This window comes from Zalophus californianus, chromosome 10 (genome assembly GCF_009762305.2).
Source record: "Zalophus californianus isolate mZalCal1 chromosome 10, mZalCal1.pri.v2, whole genome shotgun sequence".
NCBI lineage: Eukaryota > Metazoa > Chordata > Mammalia > Carnivora > Otariidae > Zalophus > Zalophus californianus.
In genome coordinates, this window is record NC_045604.1 from 5,726,247 (window position 1) to 5,746,938 (window position 20,692).

Sequence of the window (20,692 nt, forward strand, 5' to 3'; positions counted from 1 at the left end):
ACATCAGGGGGCATGTGATCATTTGAATAAGGGAATGTCTGCTAGGTATTTTTCCACTATGAAATTACTGTTTTTTTCTTTCTGTAATTAGTAAGTAATCTATGGGTAGGTTATATTTTCCTGAGGAGGATGGAGTCATGTTTAATATGGGTACATAATAAATTGTTGAACACAGCTGTTCAACACTTGGCTTCACCCCAACCCAGTGACAAGGGAAACCAAGAAACTGTTCAGAGGTACTGAGCTGATCCAGTTCTTGATTTTTGAGAACCTGAAAGGGAGTCTTGACAAAACAAATGAGAGCAGGTGGTGATGTATGAGACAGCACCCGTGGCCTGGGGAAAGGGTGATCCATTTATGTAAATGGTTTTGAAATAATTGTCCTTGGTCTGCTATGCAACATGAAAGAAGTTGAGCTTCTGTTGCAGGACCTGTGTCTTTGGGGATTAGAAAGAAGAGTTCTCTCCTCTGATATAACCTCACTGGGTGATTGAGGTTATTGATAACTGAGTCAGACTTGGTATCAGGACAAGGGGAGTGGACCGACATGTTTTCCTTCTGCAGTGGGCTCATCCAGCCCAGCTTAGAGCTTAGCTTTTCTTATTTAACTTTTTGTTATGTAAAAACTCAAGCCAAGTTTTCTTTTAATCATTTTAAAGCCTTCTCGTTTTATTTTAGTGCTGTTCCTTTGGGAACCACCGCCAAGGAAGAGATGGAGAGGTTCTGGAATAAGAACACTGATTTAAACCGTCCTCTGTCTCCTCATATCACTATCTACAGGTAAGGTCTCTGGAACTGGGGAGTCTAGAAGTAATGGGTGAAGGTTCTGGAGGTTGGGCCATTGCGTCTCTGATTATTTCCCTCAGGCCTTTTATATAAGAAGACTGTTTTCTGTCTTCTGTCCTTAGAGGGTAATTTATCCGGTAGAACTACCATGTGGAAAATTCTGGTGGGTCAAAATGTAAGTCCCATTAACTGAAAAACATTATTTTGAAACAGTTTCAAATTCACATAAATGTTATGGAAACTATACATTGAATTCCTGTATAGCTTTATGCACAGTCCCAATTTGTTAACATGTCCAAATGATTTAAGATCAAGTGCAGAGATGATGTTCCGTCAGTCCTATAATGCTGCTGTAACAAGTTAGCACAAACTTTGTGGCTTAAAACAACACACTTACTATCTTACAGTTCCATAGGTCAGAAGTCTGGCACAGGTCTCACTGGGTTAAAATTAAGGTGTTGGTAGGGCTGCATTCCTTTCAGGAGGTTCAAGGGAAGAATCTCTTTCCTACCCTCTTCTAGCGTCTAGAGGCTACTCTTGAGTTCCTTGGCTTGTGGCCTCCTTCCTCCATCTTCAAAATCAGCAATGATGGGTGCGTTCTTCTCCCTCCCACCACTTCGACCCTGCTTCCGTTGTCACATTTCTTCTCCATTCCCTCCTGTCAGCCTCTCCCACTTGTAAGGACCTTTGTGATTATGTTGGGACCATCTGGACAATCCAGGATAGTCTCCTTAGCCTAAGGTGAGCTTATTAGCAAACTTAATTTCATCTGCAACTTTAAATTCCCCTTTGCCATTTAAAGTAAAATACTCACAGGTTCCAAGGAGTAGAATATGGACATCTTCAGGGAGGTCGTTACTCTGACTACCACAAACCCTTAATACTTGGGTGTGTGTTTCTTAAATTCAGGGACACTCTAGGGGCACCTCGGTTGCTCAGTTGGTTAAACGCCAGACTCCTGATTTTGGCTCAGGTCCTGACCTCAGTCAGATTGTCAGTCAGGGTCGTCACATCGGGCTCTGTGCTGAGCATGGAGGCTGCTTGGGATTCTCTCTCACCCTCTCCCTCTCCCCCTCCCACCCCCCCCTTAAAAAAAAATTCAAGGACACTCTGTAGTACAACCATCACAATCAGAAAATTAACTTTGATCCAGTGTCACCATCTAATCCTCAGATCCCATTCAAATGTTGTCACTTGTCCTAATAATGTCCTTTATAGGTCCAGGATCCAAGCCAGGATCATGTATTGCATTTAGTTATCTCTTTAACTCTTTGATTTCCTTTAGTGTGGAACAGTTTTTCAGTCTCTCCTTATCTTTTATGACCTTAACGTTTTTAGAATGTTCCTGTTTGGGTTTGCCTGACGTTTTCTTGTGATTTATTCACTTTTGGCAGGAATACCTCTGAGGTGATGCTGTGCTCTTTTCTGTGCATGGGAGGGGGGTTGTAGCTGCACATGATAATGATTTATACCCCATTACTGGCGATGTTGACTCTTATCATTAGTTAAGATGTGCCTGCTTAGATTTCTTCATCTATAAAGTTAATGAATAAAGAACTCTGTTTATTAATTGTTAATTATTTTGTGGTGAGACTTCTGCCCCCCATCTGTTGATGATACTTACCATCAGCTTTTATTAGTTATTACTAGGAGTCAGTTATTACTATGATGGTTGCCAGATTATATTTTTTCTAATTCCATCATACTCTCTAGATTTATTTATAAATTAATTAATTAATAAATAGGCTAAAGCTTCTTTCTTTATCAGTATAGACTCAAGGATTCCTGAAAGGAAAAACTCATTTGTCCTCTACTCTTATGACACCAACTAAAGGAAAAACAGCACTGTTTCCTCTCTGCTTTCAGTACTTCTAACATCAAGTGTATGGAAGTTTTTCCCACACCAGCCAGTTTTCCAACCTGTGGACACCAACTGGGTGTGCAGTAATTCATTTATGACACTTACTATCTGGACCTAGTGCAGGCCCCACAGGTTAGGGGCTCAGCCCCAAAAGACTGCCCCCCACTCCAGATGCTAGTTTGTAAGTCCTGGGCTTTTGGCTGACCAGCTATAAATCAAGGGTTCTCTTTACCCCCTCCTCAGGTTCAATAATTTGCTAGAATTCCTCACAGAACTTGGAAACATTTACTTACCTTTACTAGTTCATTATAAGGGATATTACAGCTGATACAGATCAACAACTGGTACCCTTTTAGGTACCTCTGTATGAGGAATATTCCCAGCACAGCAGCTTCTGTCCCCATGGAGTTGGGATACACCACCCTCTTGACATGTGGACATACTTACCGACCTGGAAACTCTGAATCCTTCACTTTTGGGATTTTTATGGAGGCTTCATCGGTAGGCATGATCATTTATTAACTCAATCTCTAGCCCCTCTTCCCTCCCTGGAAAAAGGGGGGGTGGACCTGAAAGCTCCAAGTTTCTAATCATGGCTCAGTCTTTCTGATAACCAGCCCCCATCCAGAGTCACCTCATTAGAACAAAGGACACTCTTACCACCCAGGAAATTCCAAGGGATTTAGGAACTGTGTGTCAGGAATCAGGGTCAAAGACCAAATATTAGAACAAAAGATACACCTAACACTCCTATCACTCGGGAGATTATAAGGGTTTTAGGAGCTCAGGTGTCAGGAACCAGGAACAGAGACAATGTATATACATATTTTTTATTTCACAGTTCCTGTTTTTCCCAGAAGGTTACAGTGTTACTCTCCTTTATTTTGATGTCCAAATTGTCCCACACTCAGCCAGTGGGAGTTCTTCAAGAAGGCTCCTGTGCAATCAAGATCTGGGTGCTAGATGTGCTCATTGCTACCAGGATGTCATGGCTTCTAGGCCTTTTCAGTAGAGAGAACTGGGATGTGTATGTCTGCAAACACAGGCACATGTATATATGGGTATACACGTGTGCATAGATGCATCTGTAGCTGCTTACCTGGTGTTCTTAGAAGTAACATTGATAGTGGCTGTGCTGGTGTTGGCAAAGAAAAGCCCCTCTCGAGCTGCTCCTTGAGCTCCACTACCCTCTTTACTTGGGTTCTTGCCAGGGAGGCTGGCCATTTTTTAACCACCTCCACAAATACCACAACCCTTCAGATTTTTTCCAAGCCAGATTCCAGAAATAATTCTGATTGCAGAAATTGGACATTCTACTAAAACAGAAGGAGACTAATAAGTGATCTTAATCCTTGCAACTTTATGATAAAACTTTTTTTTTTTTTAAGATTTTATTTATTTATTTGACAGAGAGAGACATAGCGAGAAAGGGAGCACAAGCAGGGGGAGTGGGAGAGGGAGGAGCAGGCTTCCCGCAGAGCAGAGAGCCCGATGCGGGGCTCGATCCCAGGACCCTGGGATCATGGTCTGAGCTGAAGGCAGACGCTTAACAACTGAGCCAGCCAGGCGCCCCATGATAAACCTTTTTTTAAGAGAGAAAAGATTTGGGGAGATTATAATGGTGAAGAACTTATTATTATACTATATTATTATATTATTCTGAGTCTATATTTAAATCCCTGGCCTGGGGGCTCCTGGGTGGCTGCCTTCAGCTCAGGTCATGATCCCAGGGTCCTGGGATCGAACCCTATGTTGGGCTCCCTGCTCGGTGGGGAGCCTGCTTCTCCATCTGCCCCTCCCCCCTATGCTCTCTTTCTAGCTATCTCCCTCTCAAATAAATAAATAAAATCTTTAAAAATAATAATAATTAGCCCTGGCCTTTTTTCTTGGGTCACATAACGAATGGTAGTAAGCAGTGGGCTTGAGTCTTTCACTACCTAGTTGGCTCATAAGAGTTATGAAACTCTAGACACACTTGTCGGGGAAAAAAAAAGCATCAGGGAACACAGGGCTGTTTCCAAGGTGATATGTCCAGGAAAGATGGCTGATTTATGTTTTATGTAATCATATTTTCTGTTACTAACTTCTGGAGTTGTTTGGAGGAGGCATGAAAATAAGGTTAAGTTAGCACCATATGAGATACTCTTTTTATTATTTATTTATTTAAAGATTTTACTTATTTATTTGACAGAGACACAGCGAGAGAAGGAACTAAAGCAGGGGGAGTGAGAGAGGGAGAAGCAGGCTTCCCGACGAGCAGGGAGCCCGATGTGGGGCTCGATCCCAGGACCCTGGGATCATGACCTGAGCCGAGGGCAGACGCTTAATGACTGAGCCACCCAGGTGCCCCGAGATACTCTTTATCTCTTAATAAATTGGGTCAGTTTATCAAAGCAAAAGTGTATGCAGGGTTTAAGTTATCAGGAAAACAAGAGTCACTGAAAAGGATGTTAGAAAACTTTTTCAGGGGTGCCTGGGTGGCTCAGTCGTTAAGCATCTGCCTTCGGCTCGGGTCATGATCTCAGGTTCCTGGGATCAAGGCCCATATCAGGCTTCCCCTGCTCAGCGGGAAGCCTGCTTTTCCCTCTCCCACTCCCCCTGCTTGTATTCCCTCTCTCACACTGTGTCTCTGTCAAATAAATAAATAAAATCTTAAAAAAAAAAAGAAAGAGAGAAAAAAAAAAACTTTTTCAAGGGGTGCCTGGGTGGCTCAGTTGGTTAAGTATCTGCCTTCGACTCAGGTCATGATCCCAGGGTTCTGGGATCGAGCGTTGGGCTCCCGAGTGGGGAGCCTGCTTCTCCCTCTCCCTCTGCCACTCCCCCTGCTTGTGTGCTCTCTCTCTAATAAATAAAATCTTAAAAAAAAAAAAAGAAACTTTTTAAAACTTAAGAGTTGGAAAGGTCCATTAAATTTAATTTCATCATCAACCTCATTGGTTTTCAGAGTGCTCACTGGGGCTTTGGATAGTCCACTAAGCTTCTGTGGATGGTTGTATGGGGGCTGGCCAACACGTAGATGAAACTATAGGCCCCCAGCCCTGGGTAACCAAAGCAACTTCACTTTGATCTGTTTTATATATTGCATTTTGCATTTCAAGAAAGGTGCTGTTCACACATACACAGGAAGTTAAAAGTCACGGTTGTACCTAATGAGTAAATATCTTCTGCAGTATTTTCTTATGGTTGTCTGCCCATGCTTGTATACGTCTAGTATACAAGGAACTCACTACCCCACTTTTCCAGTTTGGGAACTTCTCTTATCATCAGAAAGACACTTCTTTTATTGAAGTTGTTGCAACTTATATCTTCTAGCCAATAGCTCTAATTTTAACTTGAATCATATAAAATAAATGTAAGCACACTGGTTCTCTGACATCTGTTTATTGATTTTGAATGTCTTTTCATGAGCTTATTGTCCATTTACATATCCTCTTTGGAGAAAGGAATATTCAAATCCTATGCTCATTTTTTTAATTGGGTTGTCTTTTTACTTCTTTTTTTTAACATTTTTTATTGTGGTGAAACGTGTAATATAAGACTTGCCATTTTAACCATTTTTCAGTGCACAGTTCAGTGGCATTAAACATACTCACCTTGTACAGACCATCTCACCACTATCCATCTCCAGAATCCTTCATTAAACAATAATTCCCATTCTCCTCTGCCCCTAGCACCAGCCCCTAACCATTTGATTTTCTCTCTCTATAAATTTGACTACTCTGGGTACCTCATGAAATGGAATCATACAATGCTTGTCCTTTTGTGCCTGGCTTATTTCACTTGGCACAATGTCTTCAAGGTTCATCCATATTGTAGACTGTGTCAGAATTTCATTCCTTTCTAAGGCTGAATAAATCCTCTGTTGTATGTGTACATTACATTTTGCTTATCTGTTCATCCACCCATGGACATTTGTGTTGCTTCCATCTTTCGGCTCTTGTGAATAATGCTGCAGTGAGCATTGGTGTACAAGTACCTCTTTCAGTTCTTTTGGGTATATATCCAGAAGTGGAACCAAACTGCTGGATCATATGGTAATTCCTTATTTAATTTTTTGAGGAACCCGCCATACTGTTTTCCACAGGAGCTGCACTGTTTTATGTTCCCACCAACAGTGTACAAGGGTTCCAATTTCTCTACCTCCTCATCAACACTTGTCATTTGTTGGGTTTTGTTTTTGTTTTTGTTTTTTTAGGTTTTATTTATTTATTTGATAGAGCAAGAGAGAACACAAGCAGGGCGTAGCGGCAGGCAGGAAGCCCAATGCGGGGCTCAATCCCAGGACCCTGGGATCATGACCTGAGCTGAAGGCAGTCACTTAACCAACTGAGCTACCCAGGTGCCCCATCATTTGTTCTTTTTGTTTGTTTTTAATAACAGCCATCCTAAGGGTGTGAAGAGGTATTGTGTTCTAATTTTGATTTGCCTCTCCCTAATGATTAGTGATGTTGAGCATCTTTTCATGTACTAACTGGCCATTTGTATATCTTCCTTAGAGAAATGCGCTTTACTTTGTCGATGGTATTACTTGCAACATGGTTGTTAAATAACTTGTTGAAATTCATATATCCTATGTCTCTAGCTTTCCTTGATTAACATTCCAGTAACAGTCAAAAAGGAAATAAAATTAGGGGCGCCTGGGTGGCTCAGTTGGTTAAGCGACTGCCTTCGGCTCGGGTCATGATCCTGGAGTCCTGGGATCGAGTCCCGCATCGGGCTCCCTGCTCAGCGGGGAGTCTGCTTCTCCCTCTGACCCTACCCCCTCTCATGTGCTCTCTCTCTCTCATTCTCTCTCTCAAATAAATAAATAAAATCTTTAAAAAAAAAGGAAATAAAATTAATACATCTCAAATCAGTGTATTTGTTGATTGCTCATAGTGTGCTTGATACCCTTTTAGGAGTTGGAAATACAGAGATGAATAAGATCTAATCTGTGTTCAAAGGGATCTCATTATGTCCTGAAAAAAATTTTTCCTGAGGGAAAGTTTTAGTGGCTCTTAGTGATTACGTTTTCTGCAAGTGAATTAAAACAGTCTTGATTTTCTATACTAGACTCTTACCTAATGTTTGAACAGGAAATAGTGGGAATAAAATGAAGGGAGGGAGGAAGGAAGGAAAGGAAGGCAGGCAGGCAGGCAGGAAAGAAGGAAGGAAGGAAGGAAATAAATAGTGGGAATGATTTGCCTTTGCTCTGTGATGTCTAGGCCTCAGCTAGAAAACACAAAGGCTGGGGCTGAATTAACCTGAAGATCCATTTACTCACACGACTTGGGTTGATTCCGGTTGTTAAGGGGCACCGTCCTTTTCTCCCCACCTGAGCCTTACAACCTGAGCTCTCTGCATGGGCTTATTTGGGCTTCCTCACAGCCTGAGACAGTGTGATTTGGAAGTCATGCCATATCAGTTCTGCTACATTCTCTTTCTTGAGGCCATCAATCATGAAGTTCTGCCCAGGTTCAAGGGGCACAATACTTACGTGCCTGATAAGGAGTGACAAGACTCTGGAAGGTCATGTGGGACTGGAAATAGTACTGTGGTTGTTTAGGAAATAAAATCTCCTTACCTCCTCAGCACTCAGCTGACCCAGGCTGTGGTTGTAACCATATTTGAAAATTAGGGTCATGTTTGACTGCAGCAGTTTCTCGTCTCACCCCCATTTTCCACTTCAGTATTTCTAAATATCCAGAGCCGTGCGCACGCTTCATCTGGTAGCTCTTCCGGTCATGGGATTTCATTCGCTGGCCGCGAGCCCTAAGTCCATTTGGAATGCTAAGCAGTGTCTTACAATTTCCCCACCTCTGTTTTTTTCAGTTCTCTCAAATCAATATTTGTTCTTTTTCAGTCTGATAATCATTCTCTTTGACAAATAAAATAGTTGAGCAATCTGCTTTGTACTCTGTCATCTATTAACACAAAATTGTCCATCCTGGTTAGGAGGCTTTCTTTCTCTGAATACAATTTTAAAAGCCCCTTTTTGTTGTCCTTGACATTTTTTGCAAGCCTCAGCTCATTCTGGGTTTTAGTCTCCTGATTTATCTAACCAAATTATGTCATTGTTCTCTGCTTGTCCTTTGTTATGTGGCTCTTCTTCTGCCTTTTATATTTATCCTGTTAAGTCTGAGTTAAGCAGAGTGGTGTCTAGCCAGTATTTTGGGTTTCTTTGGACATAACTCCTTTCTTACTGTGACCATTTTCATTACATAGTTAGAATTTCTTTTTGAGATTTTTTTCAGCCTACTTGAGTAGCTTCCCTGTAGAGTGTTGAAAATATGATCTGACTATGCTCAGCTTTTCCTGTCTAAGCAGACTTTCCAAGATGAATGTTAACTTTATCCATAGACTCCCGTTGTTTCCATTTCACTAACCAATCCTCTCGAGCACGAGAACTAGGTCCAGGGGCGCCTGGGTGGCTCAGTCATTAAGCGTCTGCCTTAGGCTCAGATCTTGATCCCAGGGTCCTGGGATGGAGCCCCGCATCGGGCTCCCTGCTCGGCGGGAAGCCTGCTTCTCCCTCTCCCACTACCCCTGCTTGTGTTCCCTCTCTTGCTGTCTCTGTCAAATAAATAAATAAAAATCTTAAAAAAAAAAAAAAGATAGGTCTAGAATATAGCAGTGTTAGTTGTCCTTCTACAGAAATGCTCTGGCAAATTAATGGTTCAGAACATGATTTAGAAAGGGGTTTGATGACAAAGTATTTAGAAATGACCGTGGATTAAACATTTACTAAATCCAGGAAAATTGGATTTAAAAATTTGGGATAGGTAGTTTATTAGGGAATAAATGGTATGCTCAGTGTGAATATTTATGGGCACATAATAAAAAATAAGAAAGAGTTCAAGGGTGACTGTATATTCTATGAAACTAGATCAACAAAACTCACTTCGTTTTCCTTTTACTTCAGTCTTTTGACTGGCACAAGGAAGGACTCAGGTGGTTGTATTCTAGTGATTATTCTAGGTAGATGCAACTTTAATTGGTGTCTTTGACCCACTCACGTTGTTTCTTCTTATGAAAAGAGGAGTTTTGAGTTGTGATTGATTTTCTTCTGGTAAAAGGAGGGATGCTTCTCCTGAAATAAATCAGTTTTCGTATGTTCAAACTAGATAGTGGAAACACAAGAATGCAAAAGCTGTTTTGTTTTTATGTGTAAATAGTGCCTATTTCCAAAGTGGTTCATATTCTCTTCGCCAAAATGGAGTCTCTCTTATGGTGTCATATTTTCCCTTTTTTAATTGCCTTTGTGTATTTCTTCGCAGTTGGTCTCTTCCCATGGCGATGTCCATTTGCCACCGTGGTACTGGTGTGGCCTTGAGTGCAGGTATGTAGATGTGTATTTATGCGCACGTATGTGTGCACACGTGCACACACACACACCCTTCGAAGAACTTTGCTGTTTCTGTGGCTCTTAGCACTGCCTCCTCTACAAATCAGCAACTTGATTTAAAGAAAATGATGAGTCCTTTTAAGCTTATTGTTCATTCATTCCTTTAACAGTTCATTCTGAGTTTCCAGTGTGCGCACGTTCTTAGCCAGTTTTTTTTTTTTTAAGTTTTTTTTAATTTAAGCAATCTCTACACCCCATGTGGGTCTTGAACTCACAACCCTGAGATTAAGAGTTGCGTACTCTTCCGACTGAGCCAGCCAGGTGCCCCTACTTAGCAAGTTTTTAAATCATCCCTAGCACATCCTGATGTTATAGTTATTGAAATTGCAGAGAGCAGAGATAGAAATGTCATAAAGGTGGGCTAGCTGACTAAACATTGACCAAACACAGTCCAAGATTAGTCATCAACCTTATTCTTCCAGAAACTCCGTTTTAGCACCCATTCTTTATCACCTAGAATTGATCAGGCCCAAAAAGATTAAGTCAATCTCCAATTTCACAAAATCTTCATTTACAGCCCAGAATGTCTATTTATTTACTTATATAGTATGAATTGTATGCTGGTCCTAGATAGTGCGTCCATTTCAGGTAGTAAAGTTTATTACAGGTAGGAAGTGTGCAGATTATAATTAGGTTTTGGGATCTGATGCATCATTCCACAATAGAGAGATGCTTTACAAGAGGATCAGCTATATTTAAAAATTTTCCCTGGCTTGTCCTGGAAACATGGACATATATCTGTTTTCTCTAATATTTTTCAGGGCCCCCCTGGGCTCCTGTAGACTCTGTTTTTACTGAAGTGGTCATCAGTAGGACTGGTGGCTCAAGTGGAGGGACCCTGTATTTAGGGAGCTGCTGCTGAGACACTGGCAGAAATGCTCTAACATCACGTTTTTGCCATTCAAAATCAGATTTGTTTTGTTGAAAATCAAGTAGGGTTAGGAACTCCTATCCAAGACCTGATGTTATCATTCCTATATTATCATTCCTTTGGTTGGGATGATGGAATCCAGGTATAAGGATGATTGCTGTTGCCAGGGAATCTGTGTATAGTTTCTGGTTTTTAACCCACTTGGACTGAAAGAATACGATACATTTCAGGATTAGGCTCTTCTAGCTGTAAATTCATGGTTACTTTATTTCTGCTTACCTAGAATCTTATAATTGTTAGATTGATACTTTACACTTAGTTTGGTGGTATTGATGAGCAGACTTAATCCTAAAAATCATTGAGATAACAAGAGTAGTTTATTAGGCTTTAGAGTCCCCCCCTTTTTTTTTTAAAGATTTTGTTTATTTGAGGGAGAGAGAATGGAGCAGGGGGAGGGGGAGAGGGAGAGGGAGAAGCAGAAGCAGACTCCCCACTGAGCAGGGAGCCCAACATGGGGCTCGATCCCGGGACTCCGGGATTGTGACCTCAGCCGAAGGCAGATGCTTAATGGACTGAGCCACCCAGGCGCCCCTAGATTCCTTTTTTATGTCCGTGTATTTATTACCACTGAATGAGAAAGGGGAATTGACTCTTTCATAGACGATAATGACAAAAAAGTATTAGTTTGCCAAACATAGCTGAGGTTGATATATTTTTTTCACAAGTGTACTTAATAATCATTTATTTTTTCTATCTTAATCCCCTTGAATGACCTTGTATTCATCAGTGTTTATTCAGTTTTTCCCTAACCTTGTCCCCTAATCCTGTGATAGAACATAATGGCTGTTTTTACATATGGTAGTAGTTCTCATGTTTCCCTCGAATGCTGAAGGTCCATTCAGAACTGGAAGGGAACCGGTTTTTGCTAGATGGTTGACATAGGCATCTTAGTCAACTCTCTAAACCTCGGTTTATTCCTTATAAAATGAGCATATTAATAAAGCCTATACCAGAATTGATGGAATTTCAAGAAAGCATATGTTGGATGTTGACTTATGAAAACAGGGATGAGAAGCACAATAAACTGAAGGGCAGCAGTCTCTTAGAAGATGATGTGCACTGGACCAAATGGTGAGAAGAATTGGATCATTTGGCCTGAAATGAAGTCAATCCCAGCAACTATGATCTTTGCATTCTTGTGGCTGTCTTCCAGTCTCTTTTTCACATAACAGCAGGAAAAACAAAAAGCTTATGAAAATAAATTGAATCATGTCACACTTAGAATCATCCTATTACTGTATTTGCCTTTGCACTTAGATTACAATTCAAATTTCCATTGTGGCAGAAAGTGTGCTGCCTGATCTGGCCTTGTCGAGCTCACCTCTGCCTTGCCTCCCCTTGCTCCTGTGCTCTGCCACCCTGGTCTTTGAATTCCTTTGAATGAGCAAAACTCTTTCTCACTGACAATGGCTCTGGCCATTGCATGTTTTAGTCCCTTAATCTGAAATGTCTACCCCTACCCTTTGCTGTGCCATGCATGGTTACTTCCTCTTTATCCTTTCGATCGGAACAGAATTGTCAGCTTAAAAACAGTACTTTGTTTACCACCATCTCTGAAGAAGGAGTTTCTGGTTCTAGTTCTTTTGTTAATTTTCTGTGTCACAACACTGTTCTTTTATAGTTCTTACTGTACTGGTTGTTTATTTCAGAGCTTTTATTATATATTTATAATTATTTTGTTTATAAATCTGTCTCTTTTACGAGACTGCAGACTCTTCAGAGAGTGGGGACTACATCTCTCTTCTTTACCGTTCGCACCCTCTAGCGAGCACTCAGTAGGTACTTGGATCTCTGTTTACTAAAAGAATATGCCCATCTGACTCATTTTGCTCATGGTGGTCATTTCAGAACTGTTCATTCTTCCTGCCTTCTAATTAGTTTCCTGCTATGCATTAGAAATTAGAGACTGATAGTAATAGCCTCTACCCTCGAGGGCAGAGGAGTCTAAGGAGTAATACAAATAAATATTTATGATGCACTGTGATAACTTTAAAAAGATTTATGTATGTATTTTAGAGAGGGGGAGAGAGAGAGAGGGTGTGCAGTGGGGAAGGGCAGAGGGAGAGGGATAGAGAATCTTAAACAGACTTTGCACTGAGCGTGGAGCCCAATGTGGGGCTTGGCGTAGGGCTCGATCCCACGACCCTGAGATCACAACCTGAGCCGAAATCAAGAGTTGGGTGCCCAACTGACTGCACCACGCAGGCACCCCTGTTATAACTTTTTACTAGAGCTAAGGGATCCCTGAGGAGAGACCATCTCTGAAGGAGTTGGAGAGCTTGAAGAAGGATGAGTAGGAGAATTCATGAAGAGGAGGTAGAGGATGCATTTAACAGAGAAACTACCTTATTAACAGAGAAACTACCTTATGCAAAGGCCTAGTGGTTGGGAAGCGTCCAGAGTCACTGGATAGTGATGACTGGGTCTGATTGTTTGAGAGTAGTATTTATGGGAAAAGTGGCAGAAGGTAAGGCTGAAAAGTGTGCCAAACAGTAAAGGACTTTGACTGCCCCGCAGAGAAGTTGGAACTTGATCCTGTAGACTGTTGGATGTCATAAAAGGCTCCTGTTCCCAGGGTGCCTGGGTGGCTAAGTTGGTAGAGCACACAACTCTTGATCTTGGGATCATGGTCATGGGTTCAAGCCCCCACTGGGCATAGAGATTACATTTAAAAAAAAAAAAAAAGTTCCTGTTCTTATTTGTTCCAGTAATAAGATAGGCTGCCAGAACAAATCCATGACCAAGGTATTTATCCAGACTGTAGAGATTTTGCAGTATATATAAATTTGCAATATATAAATTCTAAAAAACATGTTGAACCAAAAAGTTTGATGACACTAGTTTGACTTTAAAATAGAATTTAATCAAAAAGAACTTTATAGGGGTACCTAGGTGGCTCAGTTGGTTAAGCATCCAACTCTTGATTTTGTCTTAAGTCATCATCTCAGGGTTGTGAGATCGAGCCCCGCATCAGGCTCTGTGCTGGGTGTGGAGCCTGCTTAAGATTTTCTCTCTACCTCTGAGCTCATGAAAACACTTTACTTACATTTACTGATTTTTTTAAATGAAGGATGCAACTCAGAACAGCCAAATGGAAGAGAAATGTAGGGCAAGGTATAGGGGAGGAGAGGGGGAGTAGGCATGGAGCTTCCATGCCCTTTCTGGTGTTAAATAACACCAGAATAGGGCGCCTGGGTGGCTCAGTTGGTTAAGCGACTGCCTTTGGCTCAGGTCATGATCCTGGAGTCCCGGGATCGAGTCCCACATCGGGCTCCCTGCTCAGCGGGGAGTCTGCTTCTCCCTCTGCCCCTCCCCCCTCTCATGTGTTCTCTCTCTCTCTCATTCTCTCTCTCAAATAACATCATTAGTTTAAAAAAAAAAAAAAATAACACCAGAATGCAGCTGTGTAAATAGGAAGATCTAATTGGTTTTATTCATTGATTCATGAATTGGCAGCATCACATCTAGTGAGGAGAGAGATGCTCTGCTGAGCTAAACAAAAGAAGTTTTTAAAGGTAGAGAGAAGGCTTAACAACAACAACAACAAATAGGGGCACCTGGCTGGCTCAGTCATGTGGCTCTTGATCTTGAGGTTGTGAGTTGGAGACCCATGTTGGGTGTAGCGATTAGTTAAAATCTTTAAAGAAAGAAGAAGGAAGGAAAGAAAGGAATTTATTAGCGAGGAATGCATTGTTTAGGCAGGGTTGTCCTCCTAAGGGGAGTGGAAGGTATCTATCAGTAAATGTCCTAGCATTGACCAGGAAGTTCCGTGTTGACTGGTTAAAGGTTACACTCCTGGGGACTTGAAACTGCAGTTAGGTTAGGCATTAAGTTAGGTTTGCTGATTTGGCCTAACATGTCACGATGTTAGGCCTGTGGTTTCTTTTAACACCACCCTGTCAGCACCTTGATGTGTTCCACAACTTGAAAGCTGTCCAAACCCTATAGTTCAGGGGTTTTTATGGAGGTTTCATCACCTAGGCAAGATTGCTTAAATCATTGACCATTAGCTCAATCACCAGCCACTCCTTTGCAGATACCTGGGGGGTGGGGATGGGGATGAAAGTTTCAACCCTCAGTCATGCCTTGGTCTTTCTGGCAACAGGCCCCCATCCACCAGTCATCCCAATAGCATACTAAAGGCACTCTTCATCACTCTAGAGGTTCCAAAGGTTTCAGAATCTGTGTGCCAGGAACTGGGGGAAAAGACCAAATAGATATTTCTTATCGTATCACATCTTTTTTTTTTTTAAGATTTTATTTATTTATTTGAGAGAGAGAGAATGAGAGATAGCACGAGAGGGAAGAGGGTCAGAGGGAGAAGCAGGGCTCCCTGCTGTGGGACTCGATCCCGGGATTCCAGGATCATGACCTGAGCCGAAGGCAGTCGCTTAACCAACTGAGCCACCCAGGCGCCCTCGTATCACATCTTTGAACAAGGAATAGCAATCAGTTTATCCAATCAGAAGTGACTGGCCAAAGCTTTCCTCATTACAAGTGAAAAATATATGAGAGGAAACCAAATATGCGATTTCCTAAATTCTCCTCTGATGTCTAGGATACTGGGAAGCACGCAATAGCCTCTCCTCCTACAACCTCAGCTCCTGAGGAGGGACCCCTCTAACAGCTAAACGACGTAAATTGGGAAAACAAAGCTGTCCCGTCTAATTGCCAAGACAAATTAAATGGTGCTTTCGCTTGGCTGCCGGGACGAGCTCCAGCCTCCTCCATGGCAGTGAAATGCAGTATACACAGCACTGGGCGGGTTGTCCGGAAGCCCTGCGGCCACTTCCAGGACCCTCCGTAAGCTCTCTCACACACTTCTTCCCAGCAAGCCCCTGCAGATGTCACTGCAGGTGAAAATGAAAACATGTGAAAGAGCCTTGGTGGAGCTGTCCAAGTGATGATTAAAACTCGGGGTGACGGCCCCTGATTGCTCTTTTAGCTGAAATGTCCTCACAGTAATCTCATCGTGTTAAGTCATGCCTGTGGCTTCCCTGCCGCCTCTGGGGGTCGGGGTGGAGTGGGGGCAGGAGGGTTCCTGCTCTGAGAAGAAGACGCATTTTCTCTTCCGGCGACTGTCAGCCTTGCCAGGCCGTGTCATCTTGGTAATGCGAGGACAGAGCTGTCGCACTCGTGAAGCAGGAGAGGCTGAGAGCGAGACTTTCAACTACGAATGATCAGACATTTACTGAATGGTATAGAAGTAAATATTCCAAGCATTAATGTAAATCGTAATCACTACCAGGCCTGTATCAGGAACTTCATGTCTAGGACTTAATTCTCACAGTCCGAACAATGCATTATTAATATAAGCAGTAGAGGAAGTGAGGAAACAGTAGCTGGTTAGTGGCAGAGGGGGAACTGAGCTCACGTTGCCTTTCGCCAGAGGTGGTGTTCTCACCACTTTCTCTACACCACCTCAGTGACCAGGATTCCTAATGTATACATAACACATCACAGTTGAGAATCAGTGACTAATGGCCCATCTCATGGAAAGTCCAGAAGAAAAAAACAGCCACTTCGGAGTTCCACTGGTTACCTTATAAGTCTGTATGGAAGGCCTTCAGCTTTTCCAGAAAAGAAGCTGACTGCCTGAGCAACAGGTTTGCCTGTGTATCCCCACAGGCTCTCACTGACAGGCTGATTCTTCAGCCTGGCCTGTATGAAAGTCAGTGTGGAGCAGGGAATGATGCTGATGTTCAGTCTGATACTCAGGGTTAGATATGTTCTCTATCCAACAGTGTATACATCTCATTAGTAAATAATTGTGGTTATTTAAGAGTGAAATTTTTAAAATTTTTCTATTATGGTGATGATTTTTTTCTTTCAAATGGCTACGAAATTGTTAGGACATAAATACTTGAGTTGCTTGAATCGAATTACTTAAGAAACAACCGTTAGGTATTTCTTTTGGCTTAGGGGCACTCTGAAAAAAAATTACTGAAAACACTGAGGTACCATGAACTGAGCTAGTTTGAGAAGATTTAGGAAGAAGATATGACCCAAGAGGATTCAAGGATCTTTGACAGTCTGGACAGATAGGAGGTTAGGGGGCCCCTCCACTGTTCTTTGAATTTCAGTGCAAACCCGCAGCTCCGAAACTTCAACAGCCACACATGTGCCTTAGATATCCGGACAGACTCAGCCCTGATCTATGCACCCAACGTGACAGCAGTCGGACCACTGAGTCCCAGGGAGGGCCGCTCATAGCAACACTAACCTCTTAGAAGACCAGAGTGATAGGACTGCCTCATCTTAGAATAACACCACCTACTCTCAGATAACCTTCCAGAGTCAAAACTAATGGAAATCCCGGGAGGTGAACAGCAATGTCTTCAGCCTTTGCTTCTATGAATGTTAATGGAATTTTGTCAGTTAATTCAAAAGCAAACGAATGTCTCAAAATAAATCAGATGTTCTTGACACCATTCTGCTACACCAGGTTTTTCAAGATCGATATTTTTTAAACCATGGAAACACCAGCAAGTCTAAAAGAACAGTTATGAGTCAGGAGTTTATAGGTGCTTAAGAAAAAAGTGTGGTGTTAGTGGAAAGAATCTGAGTTTTGTGTTCGAATCCCAGCCTATTCACTTAATGCTCAGTAAACTTGGATATGCTTAATGTTTCTGAACCTCATTTCTTCAGCTGTTAGTGAAATGAAAGTGCTACTAATTTTTCAGATTGTTAGGAAGATTAAATAATTATGTAAGTTTTAGTGAATGGTGGCTGTAGCAATAAACATATTTGAAATAGGTGGTATTTTTCTGATGGGTTTGGTACTTAAAAACATAAAATGACACAGTGTCTCTGGATGTACACAAAATGGTTTATCTCTGAGTGGTGTGGGATTATGGAGAACTTTTCTAAACCATACATTTCTATAATGTTGTAGTTCTTTGCAGTGTTTTTATAATCTGAAAAAGCAAGTGATGTCTCTGGTTTATAATCTGAAAAAGTAAGTGATGTCTCTGGGAGGTCAGGGAGATCTGGGGATCATTACACAAATTCCAATCCAGATGTAATTAGAAGAGAGACTGTATTGGCTGCCCTGTTCTTTCAAAAAGGCCCTTTTCTGAACTGTTTTTACTCACAACACTTCTGACACCAAATGCGTGTTCTTCCCATTAACAACAAATTTTCCAATTCTCCAGGCACCAACTGGGTGTCTCCAATTCAGTGCAGCACTGATACTCACTACTCAGAGTTAGTGCAGACCCCCACAGGTTAAGGGCACAGCCCCACAAGATGGCCCCCCACTTCAGTCTCTAGTCACGGGTCCCACGTTACCAGCTGTACTTCCTGACCCAGTAGCATTGAGAACCTGTTTTGTGTTGCTCTCTGTGTGAACTGTGGTGCTTCCAGAAATGAGGAGCCATGGCCCTTGCCCTCGAGGACTTCACCTCCCCCAGTTGCCCCATCCACACTTCAGACTTCACTCATCGCTTAGATGCAGGTGACCCTCAAATCTGTGTCTTTAAGCCAGAGCCCAGTTAGCTTTAGGCCTTTAGTCAGCTGCTTATTGCGTATCCTCACGTGCTGTTCCGTAGGTACCTCCAACTTAGTGGTACTCTCAATTGATCGGCATCATCCTCAGACAAATCAAAAGTGAAACTAAAAACGGCCTGCATTTCCTTCGTTCCCTGTGTGGGTGAAGGGCATTATCTAGTCAGCCCTTGTAAACCACCATCCTTGACTTACCTCATTTACCCCAAATCCCCAAATTTTCCAAATTTTCCATTCTTTATTCTCCCTGTTACTGTCTTCAGTCAAGCCCTCCCCTTCATCCACGGGAGACTTGGAATTACCACAGCATCCTATTCAGACTGTCTGCCTCTACCGACTCCTCTCATCTGTCCCCCTGTTGCTGCCAAGTTGACCTTTTCAAAGGGTGTATCTGACCATATCACTGTCCAGTTTAAAACTCTTAATGATTTATCAGTCCCATTAGGAATGGCAGTATTTGACCCAAGTAACCTTCCCCTCCTTCTGGGGCCAGGGCAGGTCATTGTTTCTGTATATGATACAGCCTAAGAATCCTTCCCACTATAACACCTTTTTTTTTTTTTTTTTTAATTTCAGGTATACAGTATATTGATTTGACAACTGTATACATTACTCAGGGCTCAGGATAAGTGAAGTCGCCACCTGTCACCATATAGTGTCTTTACAATAGTCCCTATATTCAACTATATTCCTTATGCTGGACTTTTCATCTCTGATTTATTTACTTCATAACTGGAAGTTTGTACCTCTTAATCCCCTTCATGTATTTCACCTGTTCCCCCACCCACTTCCCCTCTGGCAACCATGAGTTTGTTCTCTGTATTTAAGAGTCCATTTGTTTGTTTGCTTTGTTTTTTAGATTCCACATATAAGTGAAATCATATGGTATTTGTCTTTTTCTTTTTAAGGTTTTGTTTTTGAGAGAGAATACGAGCACACGGGGTGGGGGGTGGGGCAGGGCAGAGGGAGAAGCAGATTCCCTGCTGAGCAGGGAGCCCAATGTGGGACTTGATCCCAGGACCCTGGGATCATGACCTGAGCCGAAGGCAGACACTTAACCGACTGAACCACCCAGGCACCTGGCATTCGTCTTTTTCTAGCTAACTTATTTCTTAGCATAATACACTCTTGGCCCATCCATGTTGTTGCAGATGGCAGATCTCATTCTTTTTTTTTTTTTTTTTTAAGATTTTATTTATTTATTTGACAGAGACACACAGCGAGAGAGGGAACACAAGCAGCGGGAGTGGGAGAGGGAGAAGCAGGCTTCCCACTGAGCAGGGAGCCCGATGCAGGGCTTGATCCCAGGACCCTGGGATCATGACCTGAGCTGAAGGCAGATGCTTAACGACTGAGCCACCCAGGCGCCCCCAGATCTCATTCTTCTTTATGCCTGAGTGATCTTCTACTGTGTACATATACCACATCTTTGTCCATACATCTACTGATGGACGCTTGGGCTGCTTCCATATCTTCCATTGTAAATAATGTTGCCATAAACATAGGGGATTAGTGTTTTTGTTATTGTTGTTATTTATTTTTAGTAATCTCTACACCCAACATGGGGCTTGAACTCACGACCCTGAGGTCAAGAGTCATGCTCCTCCGACTGAGCCAGCCAGGCGCCCTGCATTAGTGTTTTTGTTTTCTTTGGGTAAATATCCAGTAGTGGAATTACTGGATTATATGGTATTTCTGTTTTTAATATTTTGAGGAACCTCCGTACTGTTTCCCACAGTGTTTGTACCCATTTACATTCCCATCACCGGTGTGCAAGGGTTCTCTTTTCCCCACGTCCTTGCCGGCACTTGGTATTTCTTCTCTTTTGGATACTAGGCATTCTGACTGGTGTGAGGTGATACCTCATATTGGTTTTGATTTGCATTTCCCTGATGATTAATGATACTGTGCATCTTTTCATGTATGTGTTGGCCATCTATATGTCTTCCTAAAGCACTTTAGATAGCCATTATTAATTGATGAGGGTTGGCACTGAGATGAACTGTGTTTGGCACCAGGATGAAATCTGTCCTCCTTGCCTGGCAGGATCAAGTTTAAAATCTGTAGTTTAGCTTGTAAGGCCCTCCTCGATTGTGTCCTGCCACTCCGCACTTCTCTGCCCCCTCATCTCTTCTCTCAAAACTTAGCTTAAATACACCTCTGGGAAAAAGCTTTTCAGGATACTCTGCCCCTCCGACCAGATGGATTTCGATTGTTCTGTGTG

At 42.2% G+C, this 20,692-nt stretch overlaps 1 protein-coding gene across 1 annotated transcript in view; it reads left to right on the plus strand.

Moving 5' to 3' along the window:
• The window catches only part of SDHC (succinate dehydrogenase complex subunit C), a 34,078-nt gene that overhangs the window by 7,198 nt on the left and 6,188 nt on the right, over nt 1-20,692 (plus strand). The window contains exons 3-4 of the mRNA XM_027611247.1: nt 679-780; nt 9,904-9,965. Coding sequence (XP_027467048.1) covers nt 679-780; nt 9,904-9,965 — 164 coding nt within the window. The remainder of the gene's footprint in view (nt 1-678; nt 781-9,903; nt 9,966-20,692) is intronic.